Raw genomic sequence first — 21,234 nt, 5'->3', positions numbered from 1 at the left:
ATCTGAGCGTCTGCAAACCGCTACACTTCGAATAGTTTTTCCACGATTGTAATAGAAGTATTGCATAGTTTTAGAAGTATTATATATCAAAACATTTGTCTTGAAATAATCTATCACTCTAGATGTATAAGCACTGATCATATTGTTTATGTTAAACATGATTTGTAATAAAGTTTGACTGAACGTCCGTTGAAGGGAACGGTGTCCTGGAATTCCTGCCAGTCGCCGTTCTGCAATTTCATTTGAGAACGGCAACCGGTACAAATCTGATTGGTCACTAGGAACACACCTTCCTCACCGGGCATTCAGTCATTGGTCAATTTAATCACGTGGTCACATCTCAGAAGCCTATATATTGGCTGGATTCAAGATGATGTCAGTATCTGCGTCTGCTTTCAGACACGTAAATAACTTAAGAGCGGCAAATACAAATATAAAATCTAGTACACGTAAGTCCCTGGTAAACAATTGTCCTGAGCTGTGTCCACAAATGATTAACTTTGTTGATAAACAGTCTAGATCTATATTTTCTAGACTTATTTACAGAGTGAAAGAGACGAGAGCTTAACGTTATTACTATATTTATAAATTATTAATTAACGCATGATAGATGTTAAATAAACTGAGAACTTTTTGATCAAATCGTTTATATTAGTTGCGTTTTGTGTTTTCACCTGACACCCGCCGGCCGTTACACTATTTATACATCCAACCTCTTTGCTTTCAATAATGAAAGGGCTTTTTAATCAACAAATGTACAAAATGTATACATAATTACTGCAGTGAAATGTTCTTTTCATACCATTAAGGGTATTACTGAAGAACAAAGCTTAAGCAATATCTGTATCTGATTCTCCTAATTAACTAACACAAGTTCATATGGTGAGAGAATACAAAAGTTCTCGAACAAAACATCACCTTGTTAACTGGTTAAATTATACAATTGTTTAAATATTTACCATTCGCTTCAACATGATTTAATCCGATTAAGTACTTTCAGAATATCATCAAGATTATTCAAACAATTACGTCACTGACTTCAGGCAAATTTAAACCGTGTATACACATTGTTTTCAATTGTCCCTGGACCTCGAGAGACCTATGACAAAACGAAGTTATAAACAATATCATTTTCACTCGAACTAGGCCTCAAAACTCGCAATTCCAGTGTTTATTATTTGCTTAGCTTGTTGTAGATCCGTTGATGTTAGAAAATTGGAGTGTTGGGTTTGTGATACTTCTATCAGATTCATCTAAAAAAACCGGGTTATTGAAGTCGGCATCATCGGAGGAGAAATTTGGATTTACATGAACCGGCTGCAAGTAATCATCTTGTAGTACACCACCTGTTACCATTGCAGACTCATTCATGCCTCCATAGACGTTTGGAACTGCAGATGATCTTAACTCGTTTGTTGGAACGTCTTTCCTCTTAAAGCTTAACTGTTCATACTCATTCTGTTTCTTATCCAAGCTCAGGTATTCATTCTCTTGATTCTAAAATAAAATTGATCATCATTCAGTAAAACATTTGTCAAAAACTGTTATTTAAACGTAGATTTTTTATCAGTGTCTAAGGTATCTATTTTGAAAAGCTATAAATAGAAAATGAAAAACGGTACAGCTGAGCTTGGAGATAATTTGAGTGAATACTTATGTTAGGGCGTATTAAAGCTAATTTTTTTTATCTCTTTAAGAAATAAGACCACTTATAACATACTTACTTTCTTATTTTCCAGCTCATTCGCGCCTATAACATAAAATAAGTTGAAATCGGTGTCTGCTTGGCCTATCAGCAGGGCGGTTCAAATAGGCCTATGTCAGAATGTCAAAATGATTATAAGTCACACTGTCACCGCCATTGTTTCCATTATTGGTGCGCCTGATTAAATGATATATGTCAAAGTTAAGAGTTATAATTCTTCTCAAATAAGATGATAATAAGTAACAGTAAGAGTTACAACGTAGAAATAATGATGATTCATATACTACGTTCATCCTTTAAAAGAAATAATTTACACTCCTCGCCGTTACTATAGAAACGTTGTAATCCTTTAAAGCATTTCCTTACCAAAAATGGATTTACAAGCTGCTTATATGATCAATTAAACTAAAACATATTAGACCTAATTTCAACTTTTTAAAGACAGTTAAGCATCATTTTAAAACAAAACAAATGTCTTAGTGGAATTTGCAAAATAAAATCAAAACAACATTTACCTTTTAACGATAACACAAACTAGGACAATTATGACAATGGCCAGGACTGCAAACCCGGCAGTGCCCCCACCAATAGCCGCCGCAATCGGTAGCGTTTCCGGTTTGGATGTTGACGGGGTCGCTTTTTGTGAAGACATTGGACCCTTTGAACTTGGCGAAGTAGTTGTTGTCGGCAATTCAACTGCATAAACAAATACAACAATATCATTTTATCACTTCTTAACATGTATAGTTGTTACCTCGATAACCATTTTGTACATGAAAGATTTGATATCCGCTCTAACACTTGATAATAACAATTATAATCCGAAAAGGTTAAGTGTTATACACATTCAATGATAAAATACAACAATAAACTAGTGCTGTCAAACATTACTGTGTTATGATTAAACATATACATTGTATTTTCAAACATACATTAGGTCTTAATAATTATCTAATACCTAAGAAAATGGTATTTTACAAAGTTAAGCTAAGGAATATTTAACCCAAGAATCATGATAAGTTAACATTTATTCTTTTTAATATTGTATGTCTAATTTAAGTACATCTCGTCTTTAATGCAAACTAAACCTTGAAAAGCAATCATACATTTCTAGTTTTTATTTTAGTTCGATTGTGTTTGAAGATATAAGCCTATCGAAACACTCTTGAATCTGTTCCTGGAACCAACCAGTACTAAGCAATGACTGTAAAGTGTTTTGCTGAAGGAAACAACGGCTTGCCTCTGACAGGGTTTGAAACAACGCGGTCAGCAATCCTAAATAACTAGTCCGACGCGTTAACCACGCGGCCATGCCGCCACTACATTTTTGCTTCAGTAATAAATCCTACATGCTTTTAGAAATACAATACCATTTTCACATGTTTTGCCATCACTTCTTAGTGCTACGTTGTCTTCGCATGCACACTTGTACCCGGTATTTTTAGGCAGACAAAATGTACTGCATGGACCACGCCCATTATTCTCAGAGCAGGCTGCTGATTCTGTAAATATTCAAATGTGAACAATTAGTAGACACCCATTAAAGGAAAGTGCCATGAACTTTAAAAATTTATACATGTTCTTATTGATACCTATCTCGTTATATTCCCTGAAAGTTTGAAATTTGACAGATTACATTTAATTTATGTACATGTAGACAAAATCAGCCAGTGAGTAAAAAGTCACTTACGTGATGGTTCAAGCATTGAACTATAAAGTGCTAGCGAATCCAATCTCCCTAATTCCGGCTTGTAACCGACTTTAATAACACTTGAAGGGTTTGTCTTGGATAATTTGGAAATATACCTAAATATAAAATAATTATTGGCTGATCAATGAATTACTGTCATGTTTGTGGGAAGAATTAAGTATACAATTAACGGTACTGTTATAAAAATACAGAAATTCTTACGTTCCAATTTCAATTTACTTCATGTCATTACATGTTATTAAAAAGATAAACACAAAATAGTATCTAATATTTTAAGTTAAGTGGACGATTTTATATTTTAAGTATAGTTTTGTTTTTACATTCAATAAAGAATAGTCTAGCCAATTCCTAGGATGATACAAAATTTAGGGAGGGACCGTGAAATGGCATTTGATTCAGGTTTATTGATATTCTTTCAGGCAATATTTAGTATTGTCATATTTTTATTTATTTATAAAATGAAATGATTATCATAGTACGTAATTCTATATAGTAAATGAAGGGAAATCAACCTAAACAAGACATAACATTTTGCAGACAACTTACGGTCTATTCCGAGCAGTGTAGTACATATAATCACCAAGTAATGTTATATCCATAAGATGAGACCCGCTGTCTGTAAAATGGTTCGTGCAAACACCATGGTATGAGCATTTGTATATTATGTTTGTTTTACCGTCGGTTATGTACAGTACATTAGCTGAAACAACATATGAGAAGCATTTTAAGCATTTAAAAAGAATATTACAAAAGAGTTCATAAAATGTTACTTTTATCAATTAACTCAATAACCCTAAGCTGTAGTTTTTTCTTGTTTAGATAAATGAACGTTTGACATATTTGTATCGCCTATCAGTATCATCTTTAATAGCAATTTGTCTTTCAATAGAATTAAAATAATTTGAGAGGTACAAAATTAGATATGATATGAAATGTGATTTAGATTTTTTAGGAGTTATATTGCTAAGGCTTTTTAAACTTGTATTCTTTTTTTTTCATTAAAAAATATCCTCCGTCATATCAATCAATCATAACAATTATTAAACAAACAGTTACCCGAATTATCTTTTTGTGTACGATATGCAACACTTCCGCGTATTTTAGGGGACAATGTGGTTCCTATATTTTCAATACACATTGCAATTTAATCTTTTATAAAAGTATCTTTTGACATTACATGTTTTGTATAGATTCACGTTTGATTTTAACTGTTTGTGAATGTAATTATTGCAATATGTAATCAAATTAGGCAAAGGTCTGATAATTGCAATTAATCATACACTTTTATATATTCTTTATTTAAACAAAGAGTAATACACCTCTACCTTTACTTAAGTGAGTCAAAACGAATTTATGTAACCAATAATGAAACATTTATCTTAAAGCAATGAAGATGGAACGAATGTCTTAAAATATTCTGTCTTGCTATCACCCGGCACCAAGTCGTTTAAAGATAGATTACTAACGTGAATGTTTGAAACATTGAGAAACAAACTAAACATGATTTGTAATAAGTTTTATAATAAGTGAGTCATGTTTCTCTCGTGCTAGTTAAAGACAATGACATTCTTTTCTATTTTATTAATAAGATATTCTGAACCGAGAAAGGAATCCATATAGCTTTAAATAATAGTACTGCAATTTATTATACCTTTTGTATCAATTGCCAGACCATTTGGCCAGACAAGACCGTTGTTAATTATTTGCTTAACGTCTGTACCATCCATGTTTGCTCTTGCTACATAGGGAGGATTATAACCATGGTCTGTCCAAAACATCAGTCTGTCAGGAATACAACAATACTGATATCACATCATTTAGGTTATTATAAGTATAATTTTACCAACGTGTCACATAGAGCATTCAGTTAAGTCAATATATGCTTAATATGCTTTGCGTTGTCTTTTCGTCGAACATGTGGAATTATTGGTACTTCAATTTCTGAGACTGGTCATGGCAATTTAATCTTAGGATAAGGTGAAATCTGCCTGTCATATTGTTTTAATATTGAAGCTTTACACAAAAATACTTTTCTCCGCTTATGTGTTATTGGTTTGATTTGAAATATAACCTTTTATACTTAAATTATGCTCCTTTTGCCGTAGTGAGGAAATGTTAGGTATATGCAGAGCTATTTTTTATAATTGTTTTATCTTTAGATTGAGTGCCGATGTTATATATATAGGATAATAAACAATGTAAAATTGGGTAAATTGATATTTATAGTGTTGTATATAATGCTTCTGTAAGATAAAGAAATAGTTTAACGAATCATTTAACTAAGTTCATAGTTACCCTTCTTCTGAATCGAGAACAATATCTCTTGGTTTTGATCCAGCAAGAAGGACACGTTTGTGAAGACTATTAGTTGATATAACACCAATTCCAACAAATCCTGTCTGTGAAGTGGGGTTAGCGGTGTAGTATAAGTTTCCACTCGGGTAGTCGATAGCGAAAAGTTCTGCATAGCACCCTAGTAGCTCTGGAATTGATTTATTCATAATACTAGCTAATGAATTTAACGTAAATTTGAATCAACATTTAAAGGGAAAATATTCATATCATAATAAACGAGAACTTACAAAAATAAAATCAAACAAAATAGAGGTATATTGATGCCACATAGATTTCAATAGTGTGCCAAACAAACAATGTTGATAAAACAATGATTCACTTCATGAAGTTGAAAAATGTTAAAATATTGTTCATAAACAGCAATAATTTACTATAAAATTAGGCCATATTTCGATTTGATCCTTACCCGTATTAAAGAAAACTTTATAATTATGATTTTCCAGACTAAGTTGATGAATCAATTCCTTGGTACTCCACATTAGCTGCCTTGTGATAAAATTATAAGCAATAGCGATTGGGTTCCCGAAAGTGTCCGTGTCAATAGCTCTGACCTCATCGTTAACTAGGGACACCTGATATATCGTATTATGTGTCCAGTCAGTAACCACGAGAAAGTTGTCTGTCATAGGAGCTGCAAGAGAAGAAACATTTTAATAAAAATTATAGTAAATAAAAAATGCAGGTCATTTTATTCCTTTGAATCTACTTGTTAACAGATGCTTAACAGCATTTACAATTACATTATAAATGCCTTATCAATAATGTGCCTATTCGTGAAGAAATAATAAACGTCGTAAGCTATTACAGAGTAGGTTTTCGACTTTCATTTATACCCTTCTTACAGTTGTACTTTTAATAATACAATGAAAAGATCGTTATTTCGACAACATCCTTCTAGCAGCTCAGATAACAAAAATGTAGCTCCATTGGAATTAATGAACTCTCCACAAAGTCACAAGGAGGTTTTAATAATAATTTGTTATCTATAATGCTCCTTTTCATTAAATATATGACTGCTTTGTGTTATCATTATATAGATTTACGAAATAATTATCTTTAAAGTAATGAAACTGACACTTTTTATGAAATCATTTCAAACAAAAATCTGTGTTTTGATATAATATAAATTACTTGAAGAACATTTCCTCTTGTCTAAGTCAAGCTGGTACCCGTATTCACACTGACAAATCCTATTTCTGCCAATTGGAATGCAAATCTGTTCACAGTCTCCGTTGAGTATAGCACATGGACCTATATGACAAACATACCAAATCATGAAACGACAAAGAGGTAGAAGCTCATTTTACTATGATATGAGGTTATAACTTCAATTAGGTTTTCTATGATGTTTGATTTTTATCATAATAATCACCCATCTTTGCAATTATCATCATCATCATCATCACCATCACCACCAACAACCACAGAAACAACAACACCATAGGCAACAATAAAAGCATCAGAATCTTTATTATTAGTAATGGGCAAACATATTTTCTTTAAAAGTCTTCATTAGATTTTCTATGATGTGTGATGTTTTAACATAATAATCATCATCTTCGCAATTATCATCATCATCATCTCCATCATCACCAACAACCACAGAAACAACAACACCAAAGGCAACAATAAAAGCATCAGAATCTTCTTTTTTATTATTATTATTATTGGGTAAACATATTTTCTTTCAAAGTCTTTGCTACAAAGTATCAAACAACATGATGTATATCATTCTCTAAGCAAAGTAACTTGTAGTCAAATTTATCAAAACAGGTAGCTAGTATGCTGTAATAAAGAAACATACCCTGCTGCTCGGACTGCAGTGCTGCATCTAACACATGAAAGTCCGTCAACGAAACCAAGTCAATGTTGGACATCTGGTACTTTAATACTGGTTCAGATTTCTTTTCAAAAACCTTTATAACATTGCTAGCGAAAGAATCGTCGGCAATGATAAGAAAATTCTGAAATAGAACAATTACCGTATGAAATATATGGCTAAATATGAATTATTGATGAAGTTGTAGTTGTGTAGTTAAACACTGGCATCAATAAAGCGGTAAGTAAAGTTTGATATATAATATGAATATTATCAAAATGTTGTTTTGATCAGCTTAAAAATGGAAGTTCATTCGCAAGTCTTATCCTCTAATCCTTACACTGTTATGTGAAAGAAAAATTGATCAGATCATACGTCTTGCATGATAAACGGAACGAATTATACTGAAATTTGCTTAGAGATTTATTATTTTCTTAGTTCTTTATGTTATTCTCTCCTTCACGGATGAATTATTCACACAGAAGTTTACAGCACATATATCATTTAAAACAATCTTAATGCTCTGCTCCAGGACTTTCGGGATCGCTCATCTCAGTATTTACGTGATTAATGGTGCCGATATGTGTTCTATTAAAGCCAATATTATATATATCACTTTCAAAGGTTAAACTACTTCTTTGTTTTCGTCTTGTCATTTGGCGCCATGTTGCTAGCAAAAGCAAATGATGACATAATCAAAATTCACTTGTTTACTGTTGCGCAGCAAATAATTGCTCAAGTATGTAATTCAGCGTGTCGCCGTAACTTTATTTAGACGCTCGACAAGACAAAATTAAAAGAAATTTGGTCAGCTGTTTTTCTGCTAATTATTTGCTGTAGTGTCCGTTTATACTTCTTTCATTTGTTATTCTTAGATACCTTGAATGTATGATTCTACGACAGCAAATTGCAGCAAATGGTTTGAAGCATACATTCGGCAATACTTAAAATATTTCTAAAGCAGGCGTCTGTGGTTGAAATGTGAAGCTAAGGCAGCAAAACATTCGCATAAACAAATCAAAGGTCTCACCTTGTAAGACAGGACGAGCATCGGTGACATTAAAGTTGATGTCGGCGCCAATGTCGTCAATTGTTTCCCCTCAAAGTCACAACTTTTGACTTGGGTATCATCAATGAAGTATATACTGAATCATATAATAAAGTAATATAATTATGTGTATTGCCAAATGGTTGGTTTAATTTGGTATTAAAAAGTGTAAATATAATATTACAATGCACGGTTAATATTTATCTTCCGAAACACGCTGATCAATAATTATTTGACTATTTATATAGTTACATATTTCTTGTGAAAACGCACGCACAGATACCAAATGACTGTAACCGCTTTTATGTTACTTTATAAATGTTAGCTCGAACTTCATGATAGATGAAACTCAAAAGTTGAGATATAATCATCATTGATTATGAATTTCAGAAGTATAACTTAGTGTTTTATCTCCATTTGTTCATTTTTGTACAAATATTTTCAATAAACTGTATACAAAATAAACATTTCGCCAAGTTTTTTTCGGCTACTTATTCGCAACAAAAATTATAATTTACCATTTCTTACTATTAAATTGATAACATTATTGAATTAATTAATCATTACAAAAGTAACGCACGTGGTCGTTGATAAATCAATCGTTAATCCTTTCATATCAACCAACGACGTACTGGTAAACAATGTAACTCTTTTTGAACCATCTAATTCAGCTTTTTCTACTTTCTGTGAACCAGCTGACCCTGATATCCATACTAAAATACTGAAATAATTAAAGAAGACAAGAATTTCTATTAACAATTGTTTCGTCAGAAGAGGTAATGAAAAACATTTTGACAGAGAAACTTAATTGATTTAAGATTGTTGGCAAAGGTTTAATAGGAATATATGTTAATTATGATTTCATTGCATTATCTAGAACTAAGTTTTATGGAATTTGCTAACAATCCAAGCAATACTCTGTTTCATAATGTACTCGAAGTCACAAATATTTTTTATAATTGATATCCATATAATTGGAAGGTATTCATGTATTTGTTTATTTATTACAAATCATGTTAATAAACAGACTGAGATCTTATTTAGTTTATTTTAAAAATCAATAGAAATATTATTTGATATAGAAAATGGGTTTCACACAACAAAATGTCACCAAATATCAGGTGATTCGAGAAACTGTTTTATAAATTGATAAATGTGAAGAAACCTGTGAAAGGGAGCAATATTGAGATGTTTCGGGTACGCAATATTAGTTGTGATCAAGTTGTATCCCATTCCTGTTTCCTGTGAAACCACGCTGATTTTACCTGCGAGTCCACCCATACACCAGTACACGTTGTTATCTCGCCAGTCAATGGCAATACCTGTGGTGTAGAGAAAAAGCTATACACTCGCCAGTCAATGGCGATACAAATTGGGTATAACAATTATTTTACACTCGCCATACAATGGCAATACCTATGGACGACAATTACTTTTACACGTGCCAGTCGATGTCAATACCTATGGTGTAGAGCAAACGCTATACACTCGCCAGTCAATGGCGATACAAACTGGGTATAACAATTACTTTACACTCGCCAGACAATGGCAATACCTTTTGGGTAGAACAGTTACGTACTCTACGCTTGTCAGTCAATAGCAATACTAATGGGGAAGAATATCAATTATTCACTCGCCATTATATGGGAAGGCCTATTTGGAAGAAAATTTATTATACACCTTGTACGACTTTGTTTAGACTACTTGTATCTAAGTCATAATAATGGTAATTATGAGTCCTTTTTTAAAATTCTCTATGTCAATATAATGTCAATGGGTCAATTAACGTCACTGTAGTTATCAAATTATGAGAGTGTTCACCTGTAATTGTTCCTGTAGCTGATAGCAGTCTCTGTTTTACGGGATTCGCACCAATATTGACACTGATTATTTCTCTGCCGTCAACATACACTAGCTTGCGTTCATTCATATCTTCAAAAGAAAGTAAAGTAGTGCCACTGAGAATATAAACTCTTTATGTTTTCAATAATTTGTATCATACAATACAGGTACTGCACGCTTGCTTTTATGACATCGCAAAATATTTTATATCGCTTAATCATATACTTAACAAAGTGTCCCTTTATCAAGCTTCGAAACAAACGAATGCACACATCGTTACATATTTAGCCGATATTTGGTGTTTAAGTATATAAATTTGTATATGTAATATATATGTAAGTTACCAATGTCAAATTGCGAGATGGCGGTTCCACCTTTTAGGAAACAGTCGGAAATGTTTGCATTGACATTTGATGTAAGAGTTCGAAAATCCTTTAAGCAAATGCTACTGGCATTGGAAGTCACAACCGCACGATGGTATGCACCTAGGTCCTCTGAAAACAAGATTTACATTGTATAAAGAAATACGAGTATGAAGATGAAAAAGGCTCATTGATCTTTGAACAATTCAGTCTTGCTTCAATCGATTGAATTATGTCCTACATTGTGAGTTGTTAGCACAACAAGGGCATGCTTTGGTTGTTTCAGCTAAAGGACGATTATTTCTGGTCATGTTTTTGCTTGAAAAGTTTATCAGAAGTAAACAAGTTAAAAAGAATAAAACTGTTTTCAATACTCACAGTTCATGCTAGTTTATAGACATAATTCGGTATACATTTGACTAAAGTTTTTCAAAAGTCTTTTTTCATTTTTAATCTTTCTTCCGCTTTGTTTGTCAGTAATCATAAAGATCGGGTTTTACTTAAAATCTGCAGCATTCATGCTGGCATGCATATACACAAGACCTCAACATTGCTTCTCTTTAAAAATTCAACTTGTAAATGAAGGCATAAAACTCCTAATTGTTTATATACATCAGTTAATTTTATCTCATCCTTAAATCATTGGGCATATTGTGGGAATACTTTCTACCCGCCCTATCATTCCGGTGCGTAGGTTTTGTTTTGACGTCCCATTTTCTCCTAACGTCGGAGCTTACAGCGGGAAATGATTTATACAGAACGTCAAAGTATACTACAGAATACGTTACCTGAACATGTTTTATAAACGCCATCTTGATTGAGAGTATAGCCTTCTTTACACAAACATACTGGACCATTCTTCTCGTTTATACAAATGTGGCTACAACCGAAACTTGAACAACCATCTGAAAAGGGTTTTAAACAATTCGTGACACGTAAGAGGCTTCTGAATATTAAAACTCAAACCATTTCCAGTTTTATAATACTTAAATTCATACCATTTCAGCTTTATAATACATTTAATGAACAATAACATAAAAGTATATTAATGTGACATTATGCTCATCCAAACGTAAATGTTGAGAGTACAGGTAAAATTCTAAATGATTTATATTTTTTCATATTTGTTTCCAATTTTATATTCTACTTCATATCAACAATTAGTTAGTCACATGGCACATGGAAATTTCTTCAATTATCATTCAGAATGTACCTGTTACGTTCTGTTCAGTTGATAAAAAGAGTGGGCAGTCTTTTTATGTTTTAGACAGTTTTTATTAACATTTTTTTCATCAATAACTGGTCAATCACCATTAAAACAATATTTTGAAATATATATCTACTTCAACTCAACTTTACAACGAAACAACAAATGTAATGTCACTAACAAATACTCTGCATACCTAACCTAACCTACATACTGTATTCTACAACAAAAGAAAACGCTTTTTCAAATCAAGCGTTAAAATTAAAAGTGAAAATGAGGAAGTATAGAGAGTTTTAACTTTCACCTTTATTTATGTATCATTGATTTTGCGGCACGGAAAGGGGAAAACCTTGTGTCACTAGCATTTATTAAACTTCTAATTAAACAAATGCGAAAATGTACGCTAGTATTTTAACCTTGCTGTGGGGCCCAAATAATATAAAAGTAGAAATATCATTTCACAAGTTTCGCAACAGGTTTATGTTTATCTTTTATTATTGCAACTGAGGTAAAGTAATGGTGAAAGTTCTGTGACGAAGAAATTAGTTGTCAAGGTCATTAGATTGTTTGATTAAAGAATTAGAATTTACATCTGGAGACTTAAAGCAAACATATAACCTTCAACATGACATTGAATCATTCAATTATTTTTTTATTATCTGCGTGTTTACCATGGCAAGCGCGTAATGAGTCAGTCAAAAACATCTCTTCTCTCTTCTGCTGTTTTTGTTTGTTTGTTTTTATTTGTTTTTTTTTCTTTTTTAATTGTTGTTGTTGTTGTTGTTTTTTGTTGTTTTTTTTTTGTTGTTGTTGTTGTAGTGTATGGTGTTGTTTTTTGTGTTTTTAACACACGCGATGTAATGAACCAATAATTAAATGCATTTGACACAGAACCATTATATGTCCTATAAGTAACATGCTAGAATGTTTTAGATTGTGTGTGTACTATCAGTTTTGGTGATTAAAAGCTGGTAAAGTGTTAAAAGACTATTCTGCTGGCGTGTTTAAGTTAAAGAGCCTTCAACATGCATAATAAATAGGCATATTTCAAATGTTTGCCGATATCTTTCTTACAGTGTGTTATTAAGTATAATTTACACAAAGTCATTCAAGCACTGGTCCTTTCCATACTGAAAAAATCATTCATTTTGGAATTCAATAAAAAATAAAAAGTATGGATTTAAATTACATCTTAAATCAGCACTGTATATTATAACTCACCAACTTGCGGCGGTTGAGCTTCTGCAGTATATAGTGTAACAGCAACAAAAGGATCACCACCTGTCAGTCTGAGGGTTTGAAACAGTTCACCTGTATTTTTGTTAAACACTAATAAAGTTCCATTTTTCAATTCTGTTACAGCCACCAGATCCTAGTAAATAAAGTTTATAACATTATGGGCCATCATTCTTACGACAGTGACAAGGTAACGACTCAAAATTGATGAATAGCTCGTATAAACATGTAAACAGAGCAATATACTTATTACAGATTATTGATCACATACATGTGATATTATTTTGTGTATCATTCTTTTATAATATGTTTCTGATAAAGTTTAAAACACACCCCTATACAAAGATACAATATATATGACCCATTGGCCTGTACGAATATAGGCTTCATTGCCCTATAAGTAACCAAAAATCATATTATTAGAACTATTTAACATTATGTTAACACTATTTAACACTATTTAACCCATATGTTTTGGTTTGTTTTTCAAATACCAATTTACGTCTGATTTACCGATAAATATTACTGACATTAAACTTTAATAGAGATGATTGTTATAGCTAATGATAATTGAAACTAACGCATCTTGGTCAAAAGAATGGTTTTGACCATTCTTTTCCTTGAGATTCCCTTTAGCAACTCAGTATATTGTTGATAAGTGTTTTAATGGGTCCTGTATCATCATGTATTTGATATACATTGAAAGAAATGTAAAAGTGTAATCATTGACTGTAGGAAAATATTAAATATTAACTGGTTTTAAATCGAAAAGCTTGTTTAATATAATGTTGCATTGTCAATAGACTACAATGTTCAGGATCTTTTCTTTTTTCTTTGCCCTCCAATTTATTCAATTATTACGTGTTTTGCGTCAGGCGAAAGCACGAAAGTACGACAAAGTAAAAAGGTCACATTGTCGAATTTTCTGGTTTTCGCCAGGCGCCCCGCGGAGCAAAAATGCGGCATGGCACAAATCTGCCACCATAAACAATAATTATGAATGCTGTAAAGGTTATTAGTGGTTCACGAACCTTAAACACTGCAACGTCATAGAATTCCGTGTGTGACAATCTGCTAATAACACGCCGAGAATCCCCGTTGAAATCGCTGGTTTCCAACGTGTCACGAGACCAGTCAACCCAAACTAATCGGCTATCCTCTTGGTCAATGGCAATACTTATCGGAAACACCAACCCAGTTGTGATGATAGCTTCCATGTCAGTACCTGATAAAGACGCCCGTACAATTTTCACATTGCGACCGATATCACTCCAAAACATATACCTGAAAATAAAGAATGTCATATACATGTAGTGTATTAAGGACATTCAGCAGTAAAAAGGTGTTGTTGTTGGGGTTTTTTTGTTGTTGTTGTTATTGTTGTTGTTTATTGTTGTTTGTTGGTTTTTTGTTTGTTGGTTTGTTTGTTTTTTTTGTTTTTTTTTGTTTTTTTTTTGTTTTTTTACATTGCAAAAATTTATTTTAGTATCATATTCAAGTTATTTAGATTGGAATATATTAAAAAGATTTAAAAAATTAACTTACTTGCTAATGGGGTCAACCACTAATGCGTAAGGCTTTTCAATGTCATTGTCTACCAGAATTTTGTACTCGTCTTCTTTGTCTGCAGACTGAACCACAATCCAACCATATATAGCATCCGACCAATATATATTGTTTGAGACCCAATCTACGGATATACGAGTTGAAGACCTTGATAAACCAGAATGAATAACAGTCACGGAAAGGTTGGCAGAATCTCCTCTCCAGTTTAAGTTTTCCACTGCATATATAGTAGCCGTGTGCCAGTCATAAATGTAAAGTCTATTTCTGACATAGTCGACATCAATGTTGAGCAGCCTTGTGTTGAATTCCGTAAACCAAATATATCTTGTAGTAGTAATATTGCCAGCGTCATACAAGGTTCCTGGTAACAGGCGTATGTGCTTATTTTGTGTCGCAGATATATTTTTCATCCAAGAAGAGACGACAATTGAGTGCTCGAAATCAGCACCTGGAAGTTAGGGAAAAAAGAATTGACATTATGTGTTTATTTTGTTTGGCAAATGCATCCTTTTTCAAAGAAGTGATGACAATTGAGTGGTCGAAAACAGCACCTGAAAATAAGGGGGAAAAGAAAAGAATTGACATGATCAAATCTAAGGTTAACCAAATAATAATATTGAGCCTCGTCAGACTACGAGTTTGGTGCAGACTAACCTGGCACTATTTTTGTTGCAAAAGCTAATCACCTCCGGTTATAGGCCTTTGCCACAAGGATATGTCCATAGCCATTGTATATTAAACACTCTTAGCTATGAATAAAAGCAGTGATCAACAATTAACTTGACCTTTATTGTTAAGACTTGCATCATTTAGATAAATCCTTGCATTATTTTGTTTTAAACTTTTACTTTTGTATTTTTATTTGTGTGAGGATGTCTTTATTACCCTCGCAACCTTTCACTTTTCATATGGTTTTAAACTTTTATTTAAACGAAGCACTACTTGGCCACGACATTATGGATAGAAAAAAACGGCCATAATGAAAAAAAAACGGTCATTACGAGAAAATTCGACCTTCATGATATTCGGACGTTCTGATTGACTGTATGATGCCAATGCTACATACAAACACAAACAATGCTAAACTCGACGCCATTTTGAAAAGGATAATTCTGATTGTTTTTTGTTGTTTTTTTTTTCAAATATAAGCCCCTTTTTACGGTAAAACTAAAAATAAGAAGTGTGTGTTAAAATATTATCTTTTATTATTAACTTTAAATTTTAAAACGCTCTGGGTCGATAATTTCATAGATTGCATGTAATGGTTCAATAATTATTGACATGAATATAAAGCTATATTTGATAATTCATTGTCTGTCGACAATAAAGGAAAAGCAAAGAACCAAAAACCTTTTGAGACAGAACACATAAACAAATATTTAATATTCCTGATTGCATTGTGCAATATTGTTTGAAAATATATACGTAAACAATTTACGCAAGGTAGACGTGACTTAACAAAGTTTTCAATGGGAAATTTGATAAACAAATCTGAATAACATTTATTTTTTATACCAGGTTTGGGTTAAAACGGCAACTACAAGTAAGTATATGCAAGTTTAAAAGTTCAGTTGCGTGTGACAAAATACTGAGTTGCTTAAACGAGTATGTTTCCAATACCGTCGTAGTACAAGATGCACTATCCTTCATAAAATCAAGGAGCATGAAAAATAGTTCCGGTTTAAACATCATAAAAAATAAGAATATTTGAACATATGTAACGATAAAGTACACGTGCTAACGCACGCAAAAAAGAAAATTCAAATGGAAAACAATGTGAAAATAAAGTTTCCTTTTAAAAGGAAAGGCTTGCTCAGTTGTGCCATCATCCCAACCCTTTTTTTTTGTTTCAATTTATTATCACAATTTTTTTGAATTACGGTATTTGTATATCATAAAGGGTTTATTTAGTTTTTTGTAAAAACGAATATTTTTTGTCAAAAACGATTTGAAATATATCCTCTATTGTATAAAACTAATAAAGAAAATAATCAATCGTAAAAATACTAACATTGGCTCTCCCACGTCGAGAGCTATCGATTATACTGAAGGGAAACAATTAAGTGTGCCAATTTCATTTCCACTTTTTTCGCAGAGAGAGTCATTCGTTTTGGCATTTGCTAATTTCATTTATATAGCAGCTTTGTAGACAAGTAAACTTCGTTACGTGGTACCAATTAATAAGCATGTATCAACTATGTTACACCTGAAATATCTATGACGCTATCTGTAGATCAGCATGTGGTAAGGTTAATGATATGCATGGGCTATTTTTAGATTACCTCACCAAGACGTTTAAACTCTTACTTAAATAAAAGACTCAGTAGATCTAAATATAACTCGATCATGCACTAATATTCTGTGTGATTGACCGCCCTTTGGAGACGGAAATACTACTACAGTAACCATTCTCAATTGTATAAAACTAATAAAGACAAAAACCAATTATAACAGAAACTAACTTTTGCGTCTTGAAAAAGAATTGAAACGGAACAATTTCGTTTATAATTTATTTCTTCCTTCTACTTACGCTTTCAACCGATAAATCAAGTAAAAATAGAAATCCTATTTATATAAACAAACTGGGATAAAATAGCTTAGATTTCCTCTGATTCCGCAGTATGACGGAATCGCCCGAATTGTCACGATTGCAATCGGAACTGCCTCGGCTATTATTATTAATCCGAAGAGTGACGGAAAGGGCCGAAAAGTTGCGATTGACACGATCATAGATTGGTTTCCCGTCCAATCATGCACTAACAAATGTAAGCAGGAAATCACCTAACCGGAACAACTTTTCCAAAACAAATGCCGTGCCTGCAAGCCAATAAAATGCGGGTATGTGATCAAGAATAATGAGAATCATGAGAAAAATAAATGTAATATTTGGCAAATGATATATCTAATGAATGCATGATACTTTTGATGGCCTTGTGTGATAAGAGTTCTTAATTCTATGAAATATTCCTTTGAAAAACAATAAAGAATATGTATTAAATTGCAAGATGTGTTGACAATTGAAATGTGATACGCAACGCATGCATGCCAGTTTATATTTAAAAAAACAGCCTTTAATAATCAACTACTACAGATACTCTTTAAAAACGCAATTTAATATCAAAGTATATTATTTATAAGCATTATTCAAAACCTTTATATAGAACTAAATCAGCCCGAAGCGAATGTATGACTATATTCTATACGCTTGACTTGAGTTTTGTTTTTGACTGTGTTTTACATTGTACCGTTTAGAAATAAAAACAAACAAAAAATCCCTTCTATACCAAAGTACGCAATGCTGTCCTCCACATGTCGCTGACAACTAATAATTTAAGTAAATAATTTTAATCCATGATTTTTTGTCCGTCACGCTAGAATTTTCGATCTAGTGATAGCGGATTTAAAAGTTTGCTGACCCCAAGGTCGTAGACCAATCTATAAACATAATTATGCTATTACCGTCTGAATTATACAGACAAAAAATGTAAACTATTCATTTCAAATATTCAGACGGAAAAAAACTGAGAGACACCCCTTACCTATCTCCTCGAGATAAATAGATAAATCTAGCGCAGTAATAGCAATATTTAAAGATGTAATGTGATACTCTCTTTACAAATAAGATAAAGATCAAGATTAAATAATTGTTTGGTAACACTTAACGGGATCATTTTAATCAAAGTTTGATATCAATCGTTTATTGTCCTGGTCCCAATGACTTTGTCATAATTAACATTAATCCTGATGAAATTGTGTAATGGAATTGTCTTACAGTCACTCACTTTTTGAATTAGCCATTATTATGGGATTAAGAGATTTCAAAACCTGAATATTAACATTAATTAGGGAACAGTATACGTGTCTGATTAAATATATGAGCCTCGTCATGACAAAACCAACATAGTGCGTTTGCGACCAGCATGGATCCAGTCAGTCTGCGCATCCGCGCAGTCTGATCAGGATCCATACTGTTCGCTATTAGTTTCTCTACTTGTAATAGGGTTGGTAGCGAACAGCATGGATCCTGGTCAGATTGCGCGTAAGCACTATGTTGGTTTTGTCATGACGCGGCTCAAATGTAAAGAAGAAGTATCTTTCTAAAAACAGATACTTGGCCGAGGTCAATCTGTTTTCACTGCCAAAAACTTTTCCATGACGAAATGTTAGCAATAACTGTTTAATGACACTTATTACTTGTACCAATTAAAAATTGTGATATACTGGGCTCTTAATAGTGTTAGTCCAACAATCTTTACTACGAGTTGATGTATTGTATTATTTTATGTATGGGCAATATCTAATCACTACGACGTAGAAGCAATATTCCGGCCCAGCACAAGAAGTATCCTAGAATCAGACGGTTTCGAATAATTCAAATCGATTACTCTTCTGCCAAACTTTTCATGACTCAAATCATTTTTTTTTTTCATGAATGCGTGTATCTCAATTATCATCATCTGTTTTTAGATATATTTTTATGATATAACGTAACGTTTTACTTTTGAAAGAGATATATAATGAGGGACAAAAGTGGATTATCTTTCCTTGATAAAAACTGAGGTTAACCAAAATGTAAGTAGGTCCAAATATTTGGAATCATTTGCTTTTATCGTTGAGTTTTATGTAAGACAGGTTGATATGTTTTAATAAATTATTTCCACATGCATCAACAAATATGTAAACAATAAGAAAAAAAATGTTTCATTTATGTCAACAGATTCTACATCTTATCGCAATATTTAATCTGAATATTACAAATGATAATAATTAGCCCTAATTAATTCAGTTTGCTACAAAGAAATAGGCGATAAAGTCCGAGTAATCCAATTGCTTAGGACCTATCGATTTATAGGGAGTATTCAGGGGAGGTTATTCACTAATGTCCCCCATTGTAAATATCAAAAATATTAACAACTGTATTTTAACCAATATTAACGTATCAAATATAAGGTATACCCATTACCTATATAATTCCGCTATTAAATTCATTAGCAAAGATCGGAGGCGCCACCACGTACAAAATATATACTTGATCTAATAATTTTATTCGGACTAAAAATTATTGGCTGTCTCGTAATTGTGGACAAAATTTATATCTGACTATTGAGATTTTTAAGTCAATGTAAATAAATCTGTCAAGATTAAACTAGAAAGTGAAAGAACTTGAAAATCTGATAAATCTGAGGGGAAATTTTGTTACTGAAACTCCTCTTGATTAATCAAACATTAGACGCGTAAGCTATTTCGTTTCTATTCTATTCTATTTCCTTTAAATCGTTTACTTATTATTACACTCCCAGATTTTAGCATGTAATTTTTAAATGACCAAATTCAATGAGAATTCTACTTATATTCAGTTCTTCCCTGAAAAGATTACAGGATCAATCTGATTTTAGACGGCTCTCGGCCGAAAAAAAGTTCTCATCACAATTGTAAAAATTAACTCGAGCATATTAAATGCATAAGAATAATTTAAAATAACCTTGGCTGCTTTTTCATATCACATTAATTGTGTCGTCTTTTAGTAAATTCATCGAAAAAATGCCTTTTCTTACATATTCATACTTTTAGTATCGGCGCGAGGTGTGAACAACACGGCACCGCGTCATGCGGAGACACGACGTTTAAGACAGTATATAAAACCGGTTTTAGCGAATGGGGAAAACGCGATACCACGAAATTAAAATAACCCAAAAAAGTGCCAAAATTAATAATTTTATATTAATGCACATTAGTTTTTATTTAATGACCAGTAAAGTCACGAAATTTCACTTTCTTTTCACCTTTTAGAACATATGTACAATTATAACCGTTGTTTTCAGATTTTTTTTTAATCTGGAAATTTTCACATTTTTTATAAGAAACAAAACATTGCTGACAACCATAGTACATATACAAAATAAACAATATGAAAACATTTTTCGCAATGAAATGAAGTCAGCGATAACATTGAAAAGTACGCAAAAACATTTTTTTCATATATCATAAAATACCATAAAAACATTTTAACGTACCGGTCAGTTGCGCCCAAACAACATTTTGTAAAGGCACTGTCGCCAGAAACAACACTGTTAGAATTAGGACATCCGTTTTTATTTCCATAATTAAAAAAAATGTTTAACTTAAGCGAACACAAAACTGATATGTCGGACAAATATCCACGGCTTTAACGATCTGCTGGCCGGTCAACCGTTTTAAACTTCCTAGTTGCACGTCATGGTTAAAACATTATCATTCTAATATACCGACAAAAAATTGTTTTAATACTTATGTAATAGTTACCGTACGAGGAATAGGTCTGCACAGTATTTACTGACCCGGGTGGCGATTTGAAGACCGAGAGAGCGTAGCGATCGAGGTTTTAAAAAGGCCACCGGGTCTGT

The 21,234-nt window shown here is 32.4% G+C and overlaps 1 protein-coding gene across 2 annotated transcripts in view; it reads right to left on the bottom strand.

Annotated features, from left to right (window-relative positions):
• LOC132756854 (low-density lipoprotein receptor-related protein 4-like) overlaps positions 1-21,024 on the bottom strand; it is a 75,888-nt gene extending 54,864 nt beyond the window's left edge. The window contains exons 1-19 of one of the 2 annotated variants that reach the window (XM_060747997.1): positions 20,866-21,024; positions 14,831-15,299; positions 14,317-14,569; positions 13,271-13,421; positions 11,631-11,747; positions 10,825-10,974; positions 10,460-10,570; positions 9,804-9,960; positions 9,219-9,359; positions 8,621-8,735; positions 7,576-7,735; positions 6,903-7,022; positions 6,178-6,402; positions 5,712-5,898; positions 5,068-5,198; positions 3,963-4,116; positions 3,396-3,511; positions 3,076-3,207; positions 2,221-2,401 (exon numbers count right to left, since the gene is read on the bottom strand). In XM_060747997.1, the coding sequence (XP_060603980.1) occupies positions 2,221-2,401; positions 3,076-3,207; positions 3,396-3,511; positions 3,963-4,116; positions 5,068-5,198; positions 5,712-5,898; positions 6,178-6,402; positions 6,903-7,022; positions 7,576-7,735; positions 8,621-8,735; positions 9,219-9,359; positions 9,804-9,960; positions 10,460-10,570; positions 10,825-10,974; positions 11,631-11,747; positions 13,271-13,421; positions 14,317-14,569; positions 14,831-15,299; positions 20,866-20,953 (3,158 nt within the window). In that variant the 5' untranslated portion in view covers positions 20,954-21,024. The remainder of the gene's footprint in view (positions 1-2,220; positions 2,402-3,075; positions 3,208-3,395; positions 3,512-3,962; positions 4,117-5,067; positions 5,199-5,711; positions 5,899-6,177; positions 6,403-6,902; positions 7,023-7,575; positions 7,736-8,620; positions 8,736-9,218; positions 9,360-9,803; positions 9,961-10,459; positions 10,571-10,824; positions 10,975-11,630; positions 11,748-13,270; positions 13,422-14,316; positions 14,570-14,830; positions 15,300-20,865) is intronic. The other variant, XM_060747996.1, reaches the window with a different exon arrangement.
• Between the last annotated feature and the right edge of the window lie 210 nt (positions 21,025-21,234).

The sequence above is a fragment of the Ruditapes philippinarum genome, unplaced genomic scaffold (genome assembly GCF_026571515.1).
Source record: "Ruditapes philippinarum isolate M1 unplaced genomic scaffold, ASM2657151v2 ctg2286_1_1_1_1, whole genome shotgun sequence".
Lineage (NCBI taxonomy): Eukaryota > Metazoa > Mollusca > Bivalvia > Venerida > Veneridae > Ruditapes > Ruditapes philippinarum.
Note: the sequence above shows the minus strand (reverse complement) of the source record. Positions and strands in the feature narration are given on the sequence as shown.